Source organism: Malurus melanocephalus, unplaced genomic scaffold (assembly GCF_030028575.1).
Source record: "Malurus melanocephalus ecotype Western Australia unplaced genomic scaffold, MMel_1.1 scaffold_853, whole genome shotgun sequence".
NCBI classification, from domain to species: domain Eukaryota; kingdom Metazoa; phylum Chordata; class Aves; order Passeriformes; family Maluridae; genus Malurus; species Malurus melanocephalus.
The window spans coordinates 41,395-65,222 of record NW_026624085.1 but is presented as its reverse complement, the minus strand read 5'-3'; the positions used below and the strand labels follow the sequence as shown (position 1 = coordinate 65,222).

Below are 23,828 nucleotides of genomic sequence, written 5' to 3'. Positions count from 1 at the left end.
TTGTATGTGAAAAATTAGTTCTGATCAGGAAGGTGTCTGACAAAAAATTTACTCATCCAAGAAAATTTCACCATAGGATTCATAGGAACAGTTCSACAGTAACACAGGCTGGAGGACATGAAAACGAGTGGGTCGTGTGGAGGGATTTTTTAATAGCTAGCTTTCAGTGCTTGCCGGTCTAATTAAGCTATTGAAGCCACATGCTCTGTGCATAGGGTTTATCTTGAAGGTTTTATTTTATCAAATTTACTTTTTTGAGTGAGATTCAGGAAACATCTAAGACTTAAATGGCAGGACATAAAGAGCAGGACTCACATTTATCTGGGCAATTGCCTTCTGTGTCTAGCAGGCATCAGTAATTTTTAATCAATGTATAATAATTGTATTATTATTTTCTGTGTGACTTGTGTGTATTGATCTATTGAGAGCTTCAGGAGGATGAAAGCTGACTCTTACTGGGTTTGATTTTGACTAKTACAGAGACTGGACTAGCCCAAAGAATTATTCCTCTTTCTGTCAATACAGAATGCGGGTCAGTTGCAACTTTATCTCCTGTTGCTGCCATTCCTAATGTGAACATGATGCCAATGTTAGACAGCTGATGAAATAGCTTAATAACATAAGATTTGAGTTCATTTTTTTGAGTGTGATATACAGACACTCCACTGTAAAAGTAGAAGTAGGAGTCTGCATTGAAAACTGCCCGGCATGCAGAGCAGCGAGGGAAAACATTTCCCTTCCTACTCGTTTACCTGYGGTGATTCCTGACACAAGATGTAGCAAGAGGTAATGGTTCAGGCAAAAGTGTGATCTATTAACTGGTGGGGTTYTTCACTGTGAGGGCAAGGTACAAGTTCAGGCTGTGTTACAGCCCAGAGAAAACTGTCTCGACCTATCACTAAGCAGCAGCTTTCTTAGCTGCTACCTAATTAACATTTTGTAATCAAGGTGCTTTCGTAGCTGTTATAAGTAAGGCTTAGGTKTGTAATACATCTCTGATTTACCACCACTCATGTTTTTGATACTTACTGTGATTTAATTCCTTTCTTTTTTTCGCTTTCCTGCTTATGACATGATGCATTATATCTATCGGAGTTAAAAAATAGTTGTGTATTAATTTAAAACATCCTACTTTTTAGACATTTGACATATCAGGAGGTAGATAATCATTATCTTCTTTATTGTTTGAGCTTCTGCCTCACATTTTACTTTGCAACACAATTGAAATAATTGCAAAACTTTTCTCCTGAAAAGTCTTCTTTATAAGGAATGTGCCGGATGCCAGTCCCAGACTGTGGCTGGTCCAGCTGCTCTGCTTCATTATGGACAGATAGAAGYAAACATCTAAAAGCACAGTACTTCCCCAACTGTATATGCATGAAATAAAGTATTGATAATTTTATTTGGAGATAGTTACTRTGGCTTTGAAGTTTGCTTTGTCTCTTTGTATTGGCTGTAACTATCATAATTATCCAAACTGAGACTGTAAAATGATCTCTCTTTATTTCATATCAAGCATGATAGTAAATTTAGATTAGTGGGACAAATAATAAATTTTAGTCACTCTCAGAGCCATTAGGAAGGTTGCTTCTTTCAGGACAAAAAGCATAATAATGCTGCCTTGTCTTGTGAGATAAGTAATAGGAAAGTGGTATTGCATTTTCTTTTCAGATGACTGTGTTGGGGTCACTATAATTTGCCTGAGATAAGGGAGGTAATAAAATTATCCTTCCATTCTTTTCACCTTCATCAAGCTCTCCTTTAGCTACATATAGCTACACTACATGTCAACAAGTTTGCCTTGAAAGAGCAGTATGCTGCAGTTCTTTTGATGAAAAAAACCCATGTTCCCATGGAAACTGCAGTTGAGCATATTCTGTCCAAACTACATACCCATCACGAAGTGTTAGAATTGCATTGTTTCTCTCATTCRGTTGCAGGGCAGTTCTCTGTGTTGTTTTTTGCAGTTGAGATATTCAGGCTTATGACAAAACAAGCCAGAATCTTTCTGACCAAGTCTCATTTTTGGAAGGGAGGAGATTTTAGGGAGCTGTACTGCTATTTGTTTTCATTTAATTAATTGTTTTACCAGTTCTGATAAGCTATAGACTTCCATTGTGGGAGGAGGGGGGTTTAAATGGTGTTCTTAGAAGCAGCAATGTGTTATTGTGTTCTCCTGTGTGCACCTTTGAGGTATTCATTGCCTTGAGAGTCAGTAGGACTTGAAAAATTGAACAGAAACTTTTCCAGGTGTCCAGCACATAAAGAATCATATGACATGTTCCCCAACCCAAGACCACGTGAATGATGAGCACAGCATGACTGCAAGTCATTGCCTGAACRGAATTGAAATATGCTCAAAAATAGAGCAATACATCATTAAGGGCCATATCCTTTCTTTTGTGTCATGTGCATTGAACCCAGTCTCCTTTTTCTTTTTTTCACTGTTTTTATCTCTCGGAGAGATTTATTCTCTGAGGAACAGCACTGAGGAGTCAGCTGCTTTTGATATGCACTTTGTTGTATAACCTGAGTCTAAGATGAGGTTCTGCCTTTCCTGGCTACGAGGATGTGGATGTTTAAAGCAAAGATACCACTAATGCTTTTATTTAAGAGCACATCTGTTCTTAYGGGTTTCAGAAGACCTCAGAAGGAAGGCTGTGTTTTGTTTCATTGAGTAGAGGTATTGCTCTGATTTTGGCATGAATAAATGAGAATTCTGTTCTATTCTATTCCATTTGGGAAATGCAAACCAGTAGATAGCCCTGCTGGAAATTCTAAAGTCATTTTGCACATGTCAGAAAGAGGACCAGAGAAGTATCACAGACTTCAGGACTGTGATAGTCTTCTAAGAAGATGACTTTAAAATGAGTAGGGTTGAGGGTAAAGTAAAATAGCCTCCCAGTATCGCTACCCAGTTTGGAAAACTCTGGCCAAAAGCACCCAGYTGCCATTGCACTTCTTGACATTAGGGTGTGCTATCTCCATATAGTCGAGCTGTGTTATGCARTTCTCACTCCGAAGGAGGAAGTTTCATCCATGGGCATTAAACGTAATACTATTCAGGAAAATGCTCATTACCACTGTATTTAAAAATAAATGAATGAATAAACAAATAAGAGATACACACAAACACTAGGTTCAAAACCACGATGTATGTCCCTTTTTTTTTTGTAAATGTTATTTTCATTTTTGTAACCTGCAGGTGATGCTCTCCACAATCACAGTGGTCTGTTCCTTGAGAATAGCTCTTTGAACATACCTTTCTCTCAGGAGAGTCCTGGATCTCCAAATGCATCTGATCGACCGCAAGGGAAAGCAAGAAAGTTGAGCTTGGGCAGCACAAMCAGTGAAAACTCTGGGTCAACTGAAAGCTTGTCATCAGCATGCCTCACCAACAGTGAGTGAARCCTGATGCCATGTGTTGTTGGATATGGCAACAGCCTTACCCCCACATTGTTTCTGTGAAAAACTTTATTATGAAAAGAAAAAGTATCTTCTTGAAATTTGGGGACAATGAGAATAGCCCAAGTTTCTGCAATTTTACATAACACAATTTATCTTCCTTTTCTGTTTGTAATTAGATAAAGTAATAGAAAAGAAGTCACAGTTTTATATTAAGGTGCCACTCATAAAAAACCACAAGTTTCATAGTAACAGGGGTTTATGATCACGTTCCAGGCATGAAGCAGTATAGATAAGACTTGTTACTCAAAATCAAAAATGCTATAAATCATTATATTGTCCTGTTAGGGACTATAGTCATACATGCATGTAAATATGTATCTGTCTATCTATCTATCTATCTATCTATCTATCTATCTATCTATCTATCTATCTATCTATCTATCCATCCATCTATCATCTATCTATCTATCTATCTATCTATCTATCTATCTATCTATCCATCTATCTATCATCTATCTATCTATCTATCTATCATCTATCTATCTATCTATCTATCTATCTATCTATCTATCTATCTATTTATCTATCTATCTATCTATCTATCATCTATCTATCTATCTATCTATCTGTGTCAATATTCACTTCACTGCTTGGGAAGTGTTTGCGATTCTTACCATATAACATGATCATAAAAGTGCTAGTCTTTCACTCTACATTTTCCATGGACCAGGAAGCAATAGGGATCATGTAGAGGTGATTTCTGCTTCCCCCAACTTGGACCCAGATGAACTCTTTGGATTGCAGGCAGTTAAGTGACAATGCATCAGTAAAAACAGTACTTTTCTGAATGATAGATACCTTAGACAGACTCAAAATGTCAAGATTAAGAAAGCAGGAAACTTAATATACTAGCTTAAAAATAAAGACAGCAAGAAATTTATTGATACAGAAGTGTTATGCTATTTTGTTTCATTTTTTGTAGTTACTGCAAAGTGGTGGGGAACAAAACGAATAGATTATGCCTTGTATTGTCCAGATGTGCTGACAGCCTTTCCAACGGTGGCCCTGCCACATCTCTTTCATGCTAGCTACTGGGAATCAACAGATGTTGTGGCCTTCATTTTAAGACAGGTAAATTAGCTGCTAGTGTGGAAGAGACAAACTAATCTATTTCTCATTCAAAACAGCTATTCATGATTGCAGGTGCGAGCCACAGATTTCAGTGAGACAGGGCTTGTGGTTTCAATTGAAATGTGGCATAATACATGGTTCTAAATTCTGTGGGTTGTGTCCTGAAATCTGAGTAAGACATGCAAATTTCTTGGTAAATGCGTAATATTTAGGTTGTAAGAATGTGTATGACATGTTAGGGTTCTGACTGTTCATGAGTTGGGACTTCAGAGCCTCCCTGTGGGTCCCTTCCAGCTCAGGATATTCTGGGATTCTCTGATTGTCTTTGGATATTGGCAGCCACTGGCCAAACCTGAGCCTACCACCCACTGCGGTAGTGAGTAATMCCCAAAAGGGCTCGGAACCATTCTCTCTGAGTAGATCTATAGAAAAGCAATACAGATGAAGTCAGGAGTCTGTCTACCACATAAAGGACATTAAAAATTGCTTCTGTGGTTTCAAGCTGCTTTACTGACTTTGCAGACCATAATCAGACAATGTGACTCTCACTTGATGCCATCCTAATGTTTTCACCATTTTCTTGGGAGAAATGTGCAGGCTCCGTTGTGAATAGAGAAGTTCAGTAAGTATTTCAGGTTAAGTGTTGGCCAACAGAGTGCAAGCAGTTTCTTTGTCTGTGCAATTAATATGAACGTACGGCTTTATCTTTCTCTCTTCCCTTGTGCTTTTGGCTCTGCAGTGYCGTTCAGCTGGGGTAACAGTGTAATTTCTCTTTCTTTGGCAAGTACCAGGACACTCTGGCCCATACACTACRTATTAAAATACTGATATAATTTCAGGTGATGAGGTATGAAAATGTAAATTTTAAGGAAAATGACAACCTGGACCCAGAAACGCTAAGTCCATCCAATCCGCGAGAAAAATGGCTACGCAAAAGGACACATGTCAAATTGAGAGTAAGTTTAACTCTGAATATATGTAGCAGTTATGGAGCATGGGTTGGGCAGAAATTTAAATGGAGTTTGATCTCCCCAAGTAAGAATTTGCAAAACTGGATATCACTAAAGAGCTGAAAACTGCAAACAATCCAGAGGCAGGCAGAGTAATGGTTAGGGAATAGAGGCRATTTTTTTCTTGGTTTATCACTACATGTTGGGAGAAAGTATATTTTTTTCTTTAAATAACGGACAGGCCCCAAGTTTTTGTTTTGCAAAGAAGTTTCTTTGCATAGACATGGTAGACAAATTCAGAAGTCAAGCAAAAGTATTTCCTCCATTCTTCCGATGTTAATTCGGTTAGTGATGTCAGTTAAAATGGATGTGCCCTGCACATAGTGATGTGGATCTATGGCACCACTTGAAATGAAAGGTAACTGGCTTTCCCTTAAATGTGCTCTCTTACTTGGGCATCTTGAGCACTCTCTCTAGAAAGTCCATTCAGGAACCCACAATTAGTGAGTTCAGGCTCCAGATGAAATGGAAATGCAGTTCTGCTCATTTCTGTGAGGTGCACTGTGACCTACCTCAGGACGTGTTTCTGTGTCACTGTTCATAACACTGTAGAGTCAGTAGCCTTGTGACAAAAACAAACTACTACCCTTCCCATCTTCTGCTCTTCTTTCAGAATGTGACTGCTAATCACCGAGCTAATGATGTCATTGCAGCAGAAGATGGTCCTCAGGTTCTAGTTGGGCGCTTTATGTATGGACCTCTGGACATGGTGGCTTTAACAGGTGAAAAGGTGACGTCCAAGTAATCAATTTTCTTAGTTCTACTAGAAGCAGTTGTTGTAAGTAGCACACGCGTATCAGAGAACACCTTACAGTGAGGAGGAATATGCCACTAGCCCCCACTACTTCAGAAAAAAATATGCTGTAAAGTGGGCTTTCCTGATCACTGACCTTTTCCCAAGCTTTCATCTCTCTTACCTGATTATGGCTGTCTCCTGTGGTTAGTGATGAGTGTGCTGTGCAATGGTTCCTGAATCTGCCATCCAGCTGTACCACATCCTGGAGACRATTAACATTCCAAGGAAGGAGGAAAAAAGAATTTTATAGTAGTTGACAAAGCACTGAAAGAAAATCATGTTTCATCCTATCCAGGTAAAACAGCTGGATAAAGGAATAGCCATTCTGGAGGTTAGGTGGCTGCTGTTTCTCTTACACATGGGCAAGTAAAGATTAGTTTTAGAAATTAGCAGTAATGTGACACAATCATAGAAATTAGCAGTAATGTGGAACCTGCAGAAGCCAGGCTTACAGCTAATAAAGCCAAGCATCAAGTGAACACATTTGTTAATATTCACTGACATTGTAAGAATTTCTGTGCAAAATAAGAGAGCAGTGCTGCTGAGCTGAGGGTAAAATTGAAGCGTGGAGGCTTCATTTGACCTGTTTCAGATCCAGCAAAGTATTTAATATCCTTGATGTTAATTTTTGTGAGATATTCAATCGAAAAGAAGAAAACCATATTGATGAAATCTTTTGATAATTTGAAGTATTTTGGTTGTAGGCGAGTTTATGTTTTGAGGAAGATTTCATTTCAATAGCCAGATTAAATTTTCTGTTTTGTAGGTTTAATGTGCAAAAAGGTAATATAGCCATGCAAGATTTAATTCTTTTTCATAGTTTAGGATTCCTGACAAGTTTCTGTACCTGTATTTGATACCTGCAGTGCCAAGCTTAGTGCTCTAAATTATGAATACAATAAATTCTGCATAATAACTGTATTATTACTGTATTGTATGTTAGAAAGCATTTGTTTATTGAGAGGACTCTCCTTGAAGTTCTTACTGAGTCTTKAAGTTCCTTCTAACTTCCTTGTAAGATTTTACAAAAAGCTGTGGTTGGAGATACTAATATTATCTAGGCTTGGCAGATGTTGTAAATAGGGGCTGTTTTGTTGACTGTCACGCTGGATTACTGTTTCATTGGTTTTGCAGGTGGATATCTTTGTAATGACTGAGCCATCCTCGGGTAGGTGGGTGTATTTTGACACAGAGATATCCAACAGCAGTGGACGAATATCCTACAACATACCTGAACAGAAGAAACTGAGAGTTGGTGTGTATCCCATCAAAATGGTGGTCAGGTAATAGCTCCAAGCTGGCACTAAAGCTGTGATGGGTTGTTGTGATCAGGAAGGAACTTCAAAACTGAGTAAAAACTTCCTTTGAATCCCTGTTTGGGAGATTAAATCAATGATATGAATTTAGTTGAAACAGAATGTGTTTTTATCCACCAGTTAAGTCCAAAGTCAGTTTACAATCCTAGGTAGTGCTAACTGAGAAGGAGAAAGTGTTTTATCTCAGTTTAATAGAAAAGACAATCAATTCAAGAAAACAGAGTTACTGATAATAAGTAAAATAAKTTTTTATTCAAAAGTAAGTTTCAAAGAGGAACAAAATAAATTGTCCTGTCTTTGCTCATAGGCTGTAAGCACATATTGTAAGAATCTTCATCACCAGACATTGATGTGGTCTTCAGATTACAGATTTTAGGGAATATGAGGTGGTAGGATGGGAAGAGCTTCGGATTTCCTTGTCATTTATCCATGTCTTAACATCCAGTTCTCTCAGGGAAAATACATCATAAGGGTRTATGTTTCACATGTCATCCCATGAAAAGAGCCATATATGACTGCATGATTTTGGGGTAGGATTTTTTTTTTTTTACTTTTCTTAGCTGGCATTCCCATTGTAATTTGCAAGGATAGAGGGTGGCTAATGCTCACATTACCAACCGTTAAGCTTACGAGAAAGTTTGAGTAGTAGTTTRAGTACCTCAGGCTGCTTTCCAGATTTTTTTTTCTAATTCATTTAGTTATTTGTACATTTGTGATTACTTAWTAAGGTGAGCTTCCAAATTTCTCTTTGGAAAACTATCTCCTAAAAGTGTAAGTTTTAATTGCCCCACATAGGACTGAAAACAGAAGCTATATTCRACAGTGGTTTTTAAAGCTGTCGCTCCAGACAGATCTAATTTTAAGTCTTAACTAGAACATGCAGAAAATACATTCGGACATTTTGCTTTTTAAAATAATTTATTGCTTTGACTCTCCAGAGGGGACCAGAGCAGTGCTGCCAGTTACCTGACTGTACTTCCCCGAGGAATGGAATGCGTTGTGTTCAGCATTGACGGTTCCTTTGCAGCAAGTGTTTCAATTATGGGAAGTGACCCCAAAGTCCGAGCAGGGGCCGTTGATGTTGTCAGGTAAATGAGGTTTGAACACTTCAAATCTCTGACTTTCTGCTTGAACATAGTAGGAAAGAAAAGGGTTGTTTTACTAACCAGACAGCAGTTCTCTTAAGGGCCAGGATTCTTTGCAGATACATTTCTATACTTTCGCAGACAGCAGGCCTGCCTGAATTTCAGAGTAATCTTAGAATGCTGTGSATTACTTTGAAATTTGTAGTTTAAGTTGCTTAAAGATAACACATTGTTTCTTGGGAATATTACCTTGAAGTGTGTGCAGTGAATTAATAATGAACCCATGTGTATTTTGTGTTTTACTGATTTCAAATACGGACATCTTTGTACTTCAAAAGTRTCAGGTGCCAGGAGTGTAGGGATGTTTTTGGAGGGAAAATTGAAAGGCCTTTTAGTCCATTCTTGCAGGTCTTCTAATGTTGCACTGGGTGGGAAAAGACAATTCTCATTTTGGAACTTGCATGGGTATGTAGAAATACCAGTTTTCAAGGGTTTCCATTTTTTACAGCTGAAATGGCAGTAAATCTCATTAAAGATTTCRAAAGTAGCATGACCTGAAGTGTTGCAAGGCTTATCCTAACTGTATTTTTAAATGGCTGTCATATTTTAGTTAATGTTTTATATAAGAGTGTCTCTTGCTTTCCTCCATCTTCCCAAGATGTAGACATTAGTAGTTAATTTCTTGATCAGAGCAGAAAGGCATGCTGCTTTCCACTTTCTGAAGGATAACATGTGACTTCTAACTGGTCTGAGAAAAGGTGCTGACCTGACCTGTGAGTGTTGTTTCTCTTTCTGCGCTTACACAATTTAACTGTTTCTCCTGACAGGCATTGGCAGGACCTGGGATATCTGATTATCTATATCACCGGCCGTCCAGATATGCAAAAACAGCGTGTGGTTTCATGGTTGTCCCAACACAACTTCCCACAAGGGATGATCTTCTTCTCAGATGGACTTGTTCATGACCCACTGCGACAAAAGACCATTTTTCTCCGGAATCTCATGCAAGAGGTACTAGAAACCTATTTATAGCCTTAAAACCTCTTTTCAAAGAATGTCATGCAGTAGAGATCTCCTTTTTTTCTGAATAGTAAATCKTAGCATCACAAAGTCTTTTTGCCATTCCTCCTTTCTTTTCTCACTTTTTAAAGTACAAGGAAAGTTGATAAAACATCCAAAGGGACGTCCCAATCATGACAAATGAATGAACTGCTTGTTCTTTTCTGTGCACATAGTTGTAATTCTTGTTGGCATGGAGGCAGACCAATTTGCTATCTGAGGTTTACAGAATGAAATTGTTAACAATGAACTCATACACTGCTTCATTGCAAATCAAGCACCAGACTTGTAGTTGCGTGGTTTTCAATAGAGCATTCACTTTGGAAGTAATGTTTGTTTCAGTGCCACATCAAAATCTGTGCCGCGTATGGTTCCATGAAGGATATTTCTGTGTACAGTGTCTTGGCTCTGTCGCCATCCCAGATCTACATAGTTGGACGACCCACTAAGAAGTACCAGGCACAGTGCCAAGTAAGTAACTCTTGCTATTCAGTCAGGAAGTCCTAGGGAAGGCAAGAAAAAGCATGCGAGTGCATATGCAAACTCATGCACAAAGCAGCGACAGTATTTCAAAGAAGGGTAGTTTGGGTTGCAAATGAGACATTTTCCAGAAGGGTGAATAGTAAAGAAAATCAGATGGTTSAGGATTGCATCTACAAGTGCATGCATTGCATATTTCTGAATGACAAAATGGAACGGGTCACTTGGAAAAAAAAGTGAAGGAAGAGGAGTATTAGTACTCCATAGGTGTCTGACTGGGATACCGGCAATCAATATTTAATTCCTCACTGAACCCATAGGTCAAGGCAGTGGTAATTTGTCACCCCCTTTCTTTCCTTCCTATTTCAGTTCCTCAGTGAAGGCTATGCAGCCCACTTGGCCTCTCTGGAGTTCAGTCTCCATTCACGATCCAAAAAGAACAACTCTCGGATGATCTTGAGGAAAGGCAGCTTTGGCCTCCACTCCCARCCTGAGTTTTTGCGCAAGAGAAACCATCTCCGCAGGACTATGTCCGTACAGCAACCTGACCCTCCTTCTCTGAACCCCAAGCCAGAGCGTGCTCAGAGCCAACCTGAATCAGACAAAGATCATGACAGGCATTTGCCCTCCGTTGCTTGGGTTCGAGGTGGAGTTCACAAATTTGAATCTGTTCCCTAGGAGGATTGGGAATGTAGATCTCGGGTGCACCCCATTAAATTTGTAGGCACGCCTCAACGATAGTATTTAGGCAGCTCCAAACTATGGGAAGTAGATGGGAACCTGTACCGTGGAGTCTTCCCTGTTCCAACATCTGCCTTCTTACACCAAGTGGGGCACTTCCAGTCTCTTCCTCTTGTCATATTTATTGGAAAAGTTTGAAACAATCTAAAACTAACGCAAGTTTGTCATCACAGCAACAGGAAATATTTCTGGTTATTTTTTTAGAACAGATATAATACGTGCAATAAGAGGAAAAGTTATTAGTTTTACTCAGAAGTATTATGGTATCAGCTACCTAGGTGCACCCAAAACAGTATAAATGGTAGGTTACAGAGGTTTACACTACAGACATTAAATAATCTGTTTCCACGTCACATTTCAATAAAACTATAAAGGGAGGCAGCAGTGGGAACTACAATAACAGGTGGTTAGAATTTGAATAACAAGATGCTTTTTGGGTGCCTTGAACCCAAGATTTCCTTTCAGCCTACAGTGTTAGTCAGCAGACTCTAACGCAGAGTCTGATGACCTCATGTTTGTGAGGTGCTGGGCAAATAAACGAGAGAACTTCACTTGTGAACCAAACATACAAACTTCATGTTAAAAATAAATGTGTTTGCTGCAGTTTGAACACAGTTAGTGTTGTTGTAAACAAAGTAGTGTGCAACTGTACAAAGATCACATTGTTTGTGGACCTTGTTGACTGCAAAAATGTGTGGACTACTCCAAAGACAATGGTTCTTATCTTCTCAGTCCGAGAGTCAGATCCTAAGAAGGCAAGTTAAAGGGAACCATTTTACTAAGGGATCTACAAACTTCACAGCAATTACTTTTTTAATTATTCTAACTAGAATCTTTACACAGGAAGAAAAAAAAAAAGGTAATGAAGTAAATTGGTAAATTGTTTACCTTCTCATGATTTACAGCAACTGCTGTGTTAAGACAATCTGTAGCATTCAGAATTACAGCATTTGAGCTTCAAAGAGCAGACATGCAAAATTACAGGTGCCAAATAGACTTTTTTCTACTGAATGAAATTTCTCTCTGATCTCTCAATGGACTTACTAGAAATAAAATGTGGGTCATTTTCCCTAAGTAGTAATATTTCTAAAGTGTTATATAGTAGCAGYTTGCAGATTCTTCATGCAGATACTTCTCAGAGAGAAACTCATCAAGATAACTGCAATGACTGAACTAATGCATGTTTTAAAACCTGCARTGAAGTTACAAGTGCACATAAAAACCCCAGTTTTTAGAATTAAAACAGACTGCTGACACTGGGAAAGCTTGAAGTCAATAGGGTATTTCTTTTTCAGGTTTGTGGTTTGTCTTTTATTTCAGGGAATTGAGGTGGAGATGGTGTTGTGCCTCTCCACCACCCTTTCAGGTTTTGCTAGACCAGAAACAGTCTCTCAACAAGTTGGTTAATAATTTTGAAAGTTAATGTGTAAACCAAAAAATGCAATAGAAAACTAAGACAATGCAGAAGTAAACCTAAGTCTATACTCCCTGTTAATCCCAAAATTTCAGTGTGCTTTTGGAAAGGCATAGGAGTGTAGCTTTTGGCTTAAGAGACAGCAAAATAGCTTGTAAGTGGAGATCTTTGGTTTATGTTTTCAGACATTACTTGAAAAGATTGTCAGTTATCTATTTCAAATTTCTTGAAATATCTCTGGCACATYAGTATTTTTTTTTTAATAACACTTTCTTCAAGGGAAGGGGAATCTCTGCTGACGGTTAAGGAAAGATGTAAAACATTGGGTAGCAAACACTTATTTTGGGCAGGTAAATACATTACAAGGGGCTAGAGTTTTATGCTCTGTTTCCGAGTCAGCCAGCTACAAAAGCTAAATGGAAGGCAGTTCGCAAACTACATTGAAGCAGTCCTCACATTTACAAATCCTTTCCCAGTAGTATCATAGTTCTTGAACCCATGATATTGGAAGAATTATTCTGTGTTCTGTCTTGGCACCCTGCRTGTATTAATTCTAATCACTTAGAATGATTCTTCTCCTGCGCTCTGCACTAAGAGGAGGTCGCACGGGTGCACCAGACTCCATCTCTTTCCAGTGAGTTTACTGTTAGCACGCTTGGTAGTTTTAAGTAGGCATGGGAATCCAAGGCTCGTGCGAGAGGAACTCGCTAGGAGAATTGTAAGTTTGCTGAGAAGTCTAAAATACTGACACATCAAAAAGTTTTTTTTAAGCACTGGATATTGTGTAGCATGTCTCCTGACAGTAATCGCTATTCCTGTTCAAAGCTACTGTTGCTTTAGCCATCTACCTCGATCATCCAAAAGACTTGAAAACCTGTTTTTGTTTTAAGTTGCTGTAGTAGAAAGGTCTGCTTCCTTTCAAAACACGGATCTGTGTGTAATTCTGTGACTGTATTGAAGGAAATAGTGTCTGAGTACAAGGTTAGAAAAATCTCATAAGTTATAAAGGGCTGTCTTCTACTCTTGGAGACATAGTCTCATTTTGCAGGATACCACGTCATGAAAACTCTGATTTTGTGTATTTCTATTAACAGCTGGGTCACCTTTGCAGTAGTCACTGTTCTGGCTTCCCTTAAGAATATAAGGAACTAATAGCAGTAAAATGCACATGCATGCGCGTGTGTGTGTGTGTGTTAGACTAGAAACACTTTCAGTCTTTACACATGGGATTGAAATCAAGCTGAAGAAATTCTCCCTAATTTTTTTTTCATACGAGTGCTTATATGGCATTTGCATAATTCTAGTACTGCTGATTGCTCATGGCTACAATGGTGTTTATCTCATGGTCACACACTCCAGCTGTGCACTTTGGTGAAACAGTGATACAAACATTTTAGTTAGACACTTCATCCACATGCAGCTGCATCCAGTCATTCATGGGCATTCAGCTTGCAATTGGATTTCAGATTTTATTGTGTTTTCATGTGTTTCATCCCCTAGCCAGGCCATTTGCTGAGGGTAAGTKTGATCCTATAGTAATTTTATTCTTGATTGCATGTCCTCATTGCTGCAGTTTTTGTGCAGTAAGCACTTAAACCAGGCTACRAAAGTGTTTTAGCACACATGGAAGGGAAAGGGTCAGAGAAGTCAGGTGGGTGTGCCTACAGAACTTACATTAGACTCATCAGTTGTTTCAGCACCATCAGTTATAACACGCAGAACGGAGGAAGCATAAATAAAATTGTCAAATGTAAAATTGTTAGTCCAGTGAGTGCTAAATCTGTCGTACAGATCAGTGAGCCACAGCTGAAAGCATTTACTTCTTTGTCCTGTTGRTATGGATCCATTTTAAATTTCTGTAAAAAAATGGCTGTGATTAATAGCAGTGGTAGAGTTATTTAGATATTGTGAAAACACACCTTCACAACTGTGGTGTTTTGGTTTTGTCTGTGTGTATATGTGTGTAACTACTGGAAGACACTTAAGTTTTGGTTCTGCTTTCACAGCAAATTTTAATCAGTATACATTTTTAAAAAAGGAAACAAACACAAGCACAGCAACAATGGCTGTCTGTTCAATTTTGTCGTTTAGCTAGGTACGTTTGTATAGATTTCAGAATTGAATAGTGATGCTAATCCAAATCTGCTTATTTTGAATAACACTTTTGTTTGCATATGCTAGTGCTTTTGGAATAGATTTTTGCTTGACCAAAGTATTTCTGTTTAGTTTTGTGGCATGGTTTGTATCTATTCAGCACAAAATTTTGTTAGGTGTAAAAATGACACAGTATTGGTAATTCTTGTTCACTGGGGTTCATGAGAGCTGTCATTTTTATTTGTTTACATTAAACCAGTTTTAATATATACAAATTACTTTATCTTTTCCTCTAGGACCGAGGGAAGTCACTTCCAAACAGCTAAAACTTCCATTGGTTAAGTAGAAGTGGAACTATCAGTAAATTAGAGAAATTACACAGAACAATGTCTAGTCTAGTCTACACAGGACAATGACTTTTTTTTCAGAAGCCCCACCCTTCTGCAAAGTAGCCTTTGTTTGCCATCACTAGTGAACAAGTTGTTCTTTTTATATATTGCAGTCTTTCTTTAGCCAGGACACTACTAATACGTGTTTTTAACAAATCCTCAATCCTTAGATCTATACTATTACCRTGTACTTCATGGAATAAATTTAGAAAGGAAAAAAGAATTTTTTTTCCTTCTTTCTATATCATGTTCTGATTTAAATGTGCCAAAAATTTTGTTTATAAACATTTTAAATAATACTCAAAACCAGTAAGTATTTTTAGGTTTTAAAATTTGTASGTCCAAAAATTGTTACTCAACAAATAGGATTTTCCCCTTTTCTGCTTCCCCCTCTTGCCATCTAGGCTGCAGAAAGGTGAGTACATCATCATAGGACCACGTGATTGGAGCATGGGTACCTTTTTCATAAGCTCCTTGGTTTGATAATGGAGAGAAGAGGATTGTGCACCACAAGTTCATAATTTTTCGGATTAGAGATTAACATGTGGCATCTGAACTCAGGATCTCTTCATGGAACTGTTCATGTCAGGCATGCCGGGGAGAAAGTGGCACTTTAATCCTCATCTGGAGCTGATACAGGATAGAATTTGTATAAACATAGAAGTTTACAGCCTACCTTTTCAGCTGCTCTAAGAGCAATGATTCCTCGCGGTGTGTGTTCATAAATTAAGCAGAAATTGTGGGTTTTCTCAAGGTAATTAGGACTTGCATAATGTTTAGTCACRCAAAGTAACTACATCTTCAGAACCCCCATAAAAAATTGAAGTGCTAACATATTTCCTGGATGAAAAAATCTGGTTTTGAGAAATAAGAAGACCTGGAACAGCTAGAATMCTATGCCATGGATTCTGGATTTGAAGTCAATGTGTTGGCTCTTCCATTTTAGTTCAAGCCCAACATACGGGGATTATTAGAGTTTACCTTCTTGCATTTATCTCAATAAGCTATCCTTGAAACTGAATGGAGTTTTGGGGGGRTTAGGGAAGTTAAAACAAGTTTGACAGTTCCTTTGTCATTTGTATGGATGTACAGAACTTAGGAGGGGGAGAGAGGCAGGTTTACTGTGACATGCTGGGAGATGGTATACCAGAGATTGCAACATTGAAACATGACTTACAGATAGCAAGTTTGAAATGTAGAGTTATTCCTGGATGATTGGTGTACAGCCCAGAATGGCAGTCCTCTCACAGAACCCCAAGTCTTATGCATAACTTGTTTTTCTATTTGCGGGGAAGAAAAGGGTTACAACCCTTACAGCTGAATTCACACAAAGAAACTTGAAATTGTAGGTGTTCTTTCAGTCTACAGTTTTATTAAATGCATACTTTTAAATATTGTTTGTCAGTGAGAAGGTTCTATCTGGTGACAAATGTTTATATTTCTTATGGCTGCCTTGTAAAGATTCAAAAATGTACAATAATRAATTTCTTAATATGAAATAAGGAGTAAGATTTCTACAGCTGCTATGATTTTGATGTGAGCTGGTTTTTAAAATCTTAAAACAGATTAGCTACTTAAATAAAACCTTCCTTGCCTTTAAACAAACAGTGTCACTGATTTTTCTTACCAGTGATTTAGGAAATATTCAATCATGTCCTAGTTAGCTGGTGGAAACAGTATAAATAGAGGTTGTTTGATCTGTCTGAAATAATACTTAAATTGGAGGTCAACTTTTCACAGAACTCCAAACAACCTTCCTTTTCAAAAGTAACGGAAGGAGGTATTTCRATAATGAGAAATCCTAATCTTTGTGAAAGCTTTATAGAAGTAGTTTTAGGACATGCAAAGAAAAACTTTGAGATACTATACTTTTCAATACTTCCATGTAGAAAAGTGGTTAAAAACGGTAAAAACCAGCCCACAAAACACACAAAGGTGTGTTTGAAGGTTCATTTTAGAGTGAACGTAATCGGAGAGTCCTGCACAAAGCTTACCGTGGAAAACAGCCCTGCTGTTGAATTCTAGAAACTTGAGACATCTTTGCTTTTGTTTGAATAACTAAACATTATACTGAATGACCTAACAAAAAGGCTTGTCAAATAAATGTTAATTTATTTTAAAAAGTAATTAGAAGCAAAATACAAATATCAAATGYTAAGTATACATAATTAAATAAAATACTTTCACTGTGATACTGGCTAATAACAGTAGTTGCAAGAGGTTACATTGATTGTAGTAACAAATAAGTTAAAAGACAGGTGTAGCCATTTAACTGAACTTGCCAAGATGCTATCTAAAGTGGCAGTAAGAAATGACAAAGTTGCTCTGGTTTGTCTGGAGCCAAACTACCTAAAACAAGATTAGTTAGGCTAATCCTTAATGCCATGAAATAGGAGTTGTAATACYGCTCTGTTCTTGTGGCATGAGTGACTCCTCAGAAGCTTGTTGCTTTGGAATGACAGTTTTGGTTAGAACTCAAAGACACTACTGTTTTATTAACTTCCAGTTAACATGATGACTAACTTTTAGTTTGCTCATAACCAAAAAAAAAATAAAATTAAGCTTTCAAAATAATAGACCAATCTTTTTCGCATGGAAAAGCCTTGTGCTAAAATTCATGGCCACTGTATACCAGTTTAAACACTACTCTCATCTAGGATTACCCTTCATAAGTCTGTAGCCCTTGCTTTGGCCATTCTTACTGGCCASTTCAACATCACTTTCTAAGTACTTACTGCCCCACGAAAGTCACTTTCAAGACGGTTTCCTCACCTCAACAGGAGATAATACAATGTGGTTGGTACCATTTGGATTCTCTCTTCACTTGAAAAGAGAAAGCCAGAAGTCCAGAGCTGCTTCATCAAAAAAAAAAAAAAAAANAGCCCTTGCTTTGGCCATTCTTACTGGCCAGTTCAACATCACTTTCTAAGTACTTACTGCCCCACGAAAGTCACTTTCAAGACGGTTTCCTCACCACAACACGAGATAACACAATGAGGTTGATACTATTTGGATTCTCTCTTCACTTGAAAAGTGCAAGCCAGAAGTCCAAAGCAGCTTCATCACTTAAAAAAAAAAAAAAAAAATACAAAATTTAATGGCTCATTTGTATAGAGTGCATCCTTTCAGGTGCTCTATAGACCTCTTCTGTATATGTGCACATAAACTTGGAAACATGAAAACAACAGACAGCCATCTCTGACTAGGTACCAAGTGTTTGATGGAGTTTCTTTGCTTGCCTTCTGATYGCTTGGGACGGTTTCAGGGATCGATGTGCAGACTGTATGTTTTGTGCCATTAGATAGTWGTAGTTTGATATTGCTTGTTGCCTGCAGAAGAACAGGACTGCCATTAGCAGCATGAAGTCAGTAGAGCTAATCAACTGCTTGTCACACCAGTTGCTGGAAAACAGATGAAAGAAAGGAAGAGGTCTGGTACACTTCCCACGTGTAAACTGTTCTAAACACTAGCAAGAACATATTTTGTTACCTTCAGTGAACGTAAACGGCAGTACACAAGTACTGCAATGTTTTAACTAGCAATAAGAGCATTTCTTGTGATACAATCTAATTCTAATTTAATCTAATAATTGAAATGCAAAACATTAGAACAGTACATAAAGTTGGAAATATTTGAGATCAAGCTTTGCTTCATCGTGAAAAAATTGAAAAGGGAGCTCTAACATTAAAACTCGTGGCAATTGGAYACCAGAACAAAAAGTCTCATGCAAGACTAAAGATACCTCCAAAAAAGTTCCCAGTATTTTCAATAGGCAACGTAGGAACCAGGCAGTGACAGAGCAACTACACGTGCAGGAGAACTGGGCTGAATTACTTAGTGGAAGCATTCCACATCATAGTTTAAAGCATCAGTCAAGCATTTGAAACTGGTTTCATTTTTCCTGAAAAGTTACAGCAAAGTTCCTTACACCTATCTTTGTTGCTAAAATAGGACATAGTATTCAGGATGCACCTTTAACAAAAAAAAACACTTCCCCCATAATGGGTGAAGATATTAATATCACATCCATTTGGGTACAATTGCTGTGTTTTAAAATGCCACCAATACAGTCACRAGCTGATGTTAATGGTAATAGCAGGGTCTCAGCTGCTACGAAAATTCAAGGGATGGAAAAGAAAGGTTGTAAAAAAAGACAGCTTATGATAATGGTTGCTTCTCTCATGCTTTTTGATCATTAGTAACCAGTGAGAACTGAACTTGAATGACAAAAACATTAGTACTGGTAGTTTTCTGGCCTGGGGTGAGAAAAGCTGATGTTTGCATAGGAGACTCGTTGTGAACCTGCAAGGACTCACTAATCCACAGTTTAGAGGTGAGGTTTTATAACTGCACAATGATCTGCTGTACCAGAAACAGMCATGGCAAATATGAAGGAAGAACACTGGGTTCTGCATAATACTGTCTTAAAGCAGCGTGAGTTAAAAATAAGCCTTTCTCTAAACAGCAGGTTTTCTCCCCACAGATGCATGCAGGTACAGACAAGGTAAGTGAACAGCTACTTTACCTGGTTGCTACTATCTTCAGTTACGAATGAGAGAAACTGTCATATCACTAGCAGATGGGAGAATATTAGGAGTGAGATTTGGTAAACTTCAATGGATATGATAAAATTAACTTGATACAAGCTTTAACCTATAGTTATCTAGATGCGGTCCCATTGGTAATAATTTTTGCAGTTTTCTTGGATGTTAAGCCCTTACCCCTTTGCRGATAAAGTATTTGATGCTAAACTCTCTCTAGTGAATTTGAGGGGCTTGACATTTAGCTATTGGATGCTTGACATCAAATGTTCTAAGAGAGGAAGAGGTTTAGGGAATCGCTCTGTGACAGGACATCTGACCTTTAGTTTTYACTCCTTAATACATCTGATTCAGAATGACATAACCTTCACAAATACAACAGCCTACCACCTTGTGGATTAACGAAGGTTTTATAAGAGGCTTCTCCATCTAGGTGCCTTGGACTGTTTGTTAATACAATGCTACCTAATAAAAGGATTATTTTTATGAATGTGCAGGCATCAATGACTGTGTAAGTGCACTGGAATTTTCCCGCCTTCTCCCCCAACCTGGATTGGCACCACTTTTAGACAAGCGTCAGGGAGGTACTGTTCTCACACAAGGTTAAAGGTAAGCTCTTGCTGCTAAAAATCTGACTTCCACAACAAGGAAAACATTTGACAGGTTTTAGAAGCTGCAAATCCAACTGCAGATTTAATCTTCCCAGGTATCTTGAAGAAAAAACTGATATACTRTGTTACAACTGAGAACGTTCTGCAACTGTTCCTCATCCTGGGTTATAGGGACTACTTAGCTTGCAATTGGCTATGTTCAGGTGGGAGGCAACCTGTGCCAAAAGTTGACAGACAGCTAGCAGTATTTACCTCTCCTCTTTCACGATGGCATCGTCGAATGCCTGGGAGATACGCTTCAATTGGCAAATCCCTGAGGAGACCAGTTCCAACTCGCAGTCAAACTCTCTGCAAACAAAATCGTCATTGCTGAAGATCAAACAGGTCAGGCTGACTAGGTGACACTATTTAAGCCTCCATCCCTACAGTACCACTCTTGTTACCCCTAGTCTATACCCAGAGAAGTTTAGGGCAGTGGCAATCATGCTCTTAATTGCATTGGGCAACTGCTTCCCATCTCCATTTATCCCAGAGACAGCTATCTTACAATTCAGACACAAGATTCAGATTCACAAGGCTAGGATTCAGCTTCTAGCTTTGACCTTTCTTGTGACTTTGACCAAAAGAAAAACCTATGTGCATACTTTTCCTAGCTCACAAGCCTTGATCTAATTTGTATTTATTCCTTGAGTCAGGAATCTCTATTAGTTTTATAAAGAACTCAGCATAAACAGAACTATTCCTGGTATCTTTGCAATAGAAATAGCAAMTTTGGAGAAGTTACAATTAAGTAGGAGTGAGATACATACAGAGCATTTTCCTTTTCCCAAAAAGCACCAGCAAAGAACTCAGGTACGTCTCTAGCGTCTGATGGGTAGTAATGCTTAGAAACACAGTGCAAACGTACCCAATGGGAGAGTGATTTTTAGAAGTTGCCGTCACCAARAAATTACTTTTTCTGTTTCATCATTATGCAGAGCTCGGTCCCTGTCTATRCAGGGAGCTGGAACCACTTGCTGAACTTTGAGAGCAGCACATCCCTTCAGGGGAGTAGGACAGTAAACTTCATACCTTGTCTTTCGCTTTATCAGATACTCTAATTAGAGTAATTAAAAAAAAATTACAAAAGAATGTGGCTTACAACTTTCTGCTGGAAGGAGCAGGTGATGAATAAGGGCTCTTCAGTGCTGCTGCTCTTCTTGATCTCCGGAGAGAGACGGCATTTTTACCAAGCCAGGATGAGAAATCCCTCCATTCTCCATGTTCTGACAGCCTTGTTGGCTCAAGCAAGACCCTTCTGCTGGACCTCGGAGTGCCTTTGGAACTGCCTGCTGGAGCAACACTCTTATAGCAAGGTGTTTGACGTGTAGTACTTCTTTTTTTGCTAGAAATGGYCGTATGGCTTCTGCCGATGGATTCAGCTGGAACAGTCGCCACTGAGTGTACTGGGCTTTGGCAAGATTTCTGTATTTTCTGAAATAAACATTAAGACACGTTAGGCTAAATTAATTCAATTAGGTTAGAGTTTGGAACCAAGAAGACTAGGAACATTTGGGCTGAATTTGTAGCTTCCATTCTCACATCAGATTTTAACTCACATGAATGATTCTCAACCTCTACGCTCATTTGCATTGGAGGAGYCGCTTGCATCCCTAGCCCTTGGCACTCATCAAGGACTTCAGAGCAGACATTAGAACAAATCTCCTGCTGCTCTTAYGCTGGAAAAAGTCAGGCTCCCCAACACAGAACTCACACATTTAAGAATCCAAGGTCTCCRGTGAAGGGAAGTGCAAGGTAGAATCTGCTACCCTGCTACCTTGTAGCAGATTTTGTCAGTCTAAATTTAGATTAACTGTAATGAAGATGCTATTAACGTCTTCATTATTAACCTCTCAATGCTATTAAAAAGTACAGATACAGGAGAATAAGTAAAATAAAAAAAATCTGAAGTGCTATGTATTTCTCAGTAACAAGTCTTTGCAAGCTATGGCAATCTCTACSCAGCTTCCTCCTTGCGAAGACTGCTCTGCCATACATGATTAAATAAAGTAGGGGAAAATCTTTTATTTCATAACAAAATGCTTTCAATTTCTTCCATGTTCTGCCAGATCCATAATTTGCCTGTCTATACTTGAGGAAAAGATATTAAAGATTGTACAATTTAGTAGCTATGAGACAGCTACTAAGTYGTGCAAGTGCATGGGAACGAACTCTCTGGAACACAGCACTCAGTACAGAATTCRGAAATCTTGATACTGGAATTTAACCAAAACTAAACTCTATCCATGTTCCACTGCAACGGCAAAGTACCTGGGACACTGTTCCAAAAGCATATTTTGCTGTTTTTTTAATAGTCTGAAGAGTTTGGCACTTCTTTCTTGATTCCAGGCTTTCCCTAGTTGGGGTTTTATGAAAATTCAGCTCTACTTGCTTTAATGGTACCCATTTCCTTAGAGACATGCGAATGGTATTGAGAGAACTCAGAGAGGCCCTTCTCTTGAATTTGTCAGGCACAGGGCTCTCATTCTCATCGAAGTCAGCTAGGAGCCGGTGCTTCCGCCAGGCCATGGTTGCTTTGACATTTTCAAGTACAGATGCCATCTTGTTCCAGTTCTCGGTCAGCCTTATTTCTAAAACAATCAAAATGAGAGCTAGGCTTAGCCAGAACAAGCAACSTAAAAACAGAAATGGAAACTGTTATACAATATACTTGGTTATATTTGTCTGAACTAAGAAAACCAGAGCTGAGCAGACKTTTATTTGGAGGCTTGAAAGAGGACAGGATTGATTTCTACAACTATTTAGGTTTGTGCAAGTCCACAAAGAGGCTTTATACTGCAATTTCACTGCAAGACTCTAGTTTGTGAGGCAGAATGCTCTAGGAGTGCAATTTTTTTGTTTGTGTCTCAGACCAAGATCTGATATCCCAAAATTTTTTGCCTTCTTTAATCAAAACAACTTGTGAGACAAGTTTACAGAGCTGCTGTTGTCTCATGCCAGACTTGCTAGCTAAAGTTTCCTGGTTCAGTCACAGTTAAGACTGTGGATATGTAAGTCCTGAAACAGATAGGATCTTTACAGGCAGATTTTGGTGGGAAGGGCTAAAATGCTAGTGATCTGTATGACAATTTAAACATATGTACACAAATCCTTTAAATTCTTGATTTTCATTTGCTAGCAAATACGATTCAGGTGGAATGCCACGAAAGAGCCGCTGCCGTCCTAGGGTTACAATGAACTGTTAGCGAACGGCTCTCGCACAGGACGGCGCGGTGCTCTAGTTCCTCTGAAGGCCACGGCGGACTAGGGGAGCTGCCGGCCAGGGCCCTGAGCACGCCCGGGCCCCGGGCCCCGTCCGAGCCGTTCTCGCCGCAGGGACCATAGTCTGCTGGCACTGCCCGTCCTCCCCGCCGACAGTCGCGGCAGATCCCCCGCACCGCCACGTTTGGATAAAGGGATACGGGGGCACCGGGCGGGCCAAGCCAGCGTCGTTACTGTGCCCGCCAGGACGGTAGAAACAAGCTGGAAAAGTGCCGCCAAGGCAGGAGGAGACAGGGTCGGGGAAAGAGGGCCGCGACCAGGCCGCTCTGGCAGCTGGTCGGGGTAGTACTCACTCAGTGCGCYGGACGGAATCGGCACCGGGACCCAGATCGAGATCTACCGGCCCCCGCCCTCAGGGAACCCGTTATGTGCCGCCACCACGTTTGAATGTCTCCCCCGCGCCCTCGGATTGGTGCCGCCGGCACCGCCCTC

The 23,828-nt window shown here is 39.1% G+C and overlaps 2 protein-coding genes across 5 annotated transcripts in view; one reads left to right on the top strand and one right to left on the bottom strand.

Annotated features, from left to right (window-relative positions):
- Window positions 1-13,702, top strand: part of PITPNM3 (PITPNM family member 3) — a 38,035-nt gene extending 24,333 nt beyond the window's left edge. The window contains exons 11-19 of the mRNA XM_057385657.1: window positions 3,206-3,400; window positions 4,391-4,539; window positions 5,379-5,495; window positions 6,163-6,279; window positions 7,480-7,628; window positions 8,600-8,749; window positions 9,574-9,757; window positions 10,148-10,276; window positions 10,655-13,702. Of these exons, the coding sequence (XP_057241640.1) occupies window positions 3,206-3,400; window positions 4,391-4,539; window positions 5,379-5,495; window positions 6,163-6,279; window positions 7,480-7,628; window positions 8,600-8,749; window positions 9,574-9,757; window positions 10,148-10,276; window positions 10,655-10,963 (1,499 nt within the window). The 3' untranslated portion in view covers window positions 10,964-13,702. The remainder of the gene's footprint in view (window positions 1-3,205; window positions 3,401-4,390; window positions 4,540-5,378; window positions 5,496-6,162; window positions 6,280-7,479; window positions 7,629-8,599; window positions 8,750-9,573; window positions 9,758-10,147; window positions 10,277-10,654) is intronic.
- Window positions 13,703-17,994: 4,292 nt separating this feature from the next.
- Window positions 17,995-23,787, bottom strand: PIMREG (PICALM interacting mitotic regulator). 4 transcript variants are annotated; one of them, XM_057385672.1, is made up of 6 exons: window positions 23,690-23,787; window positions 22,386-22,705; window positions 21,217-21,548; window positions 20,328-20,423; window positions 19,449-19,495; window positions 18,190-18,252 (listed from the first exon to the last, which is right to left on the bottom strand). In XM_057385672.1, exons 2-5 carry the CDS (start codon window positions 22,674-22,676, stop codon window positions 19,465-19,467), a joined length of 750 nt encoding a protein of 249 aa, XP_057241655.1. In that variant the 5' UTR covers window positions 22,677-22,705; window positions 23,690-23,787; the 3' UTR covers window positions 18,190-18,252; window positions 19,449-19,464. The 4 variants fall into 4 exon arrangements, with proteins under 4 accessions (XP_057241653.1, XP_057241654.1, XP_057241655.1 ...); XM_057385673.1 differs by lacking the exon at window positions 18,190-18,252 and adding an exon at window positions 18,264-18,324; XM_057385670.1 differs by lacking the exon at window positions 19,449-19,495 and having other exon boundaries at window positions 17,995-18,324.
- Window positions 23,788-23,828: the final 41 nt, after the last annotated feature.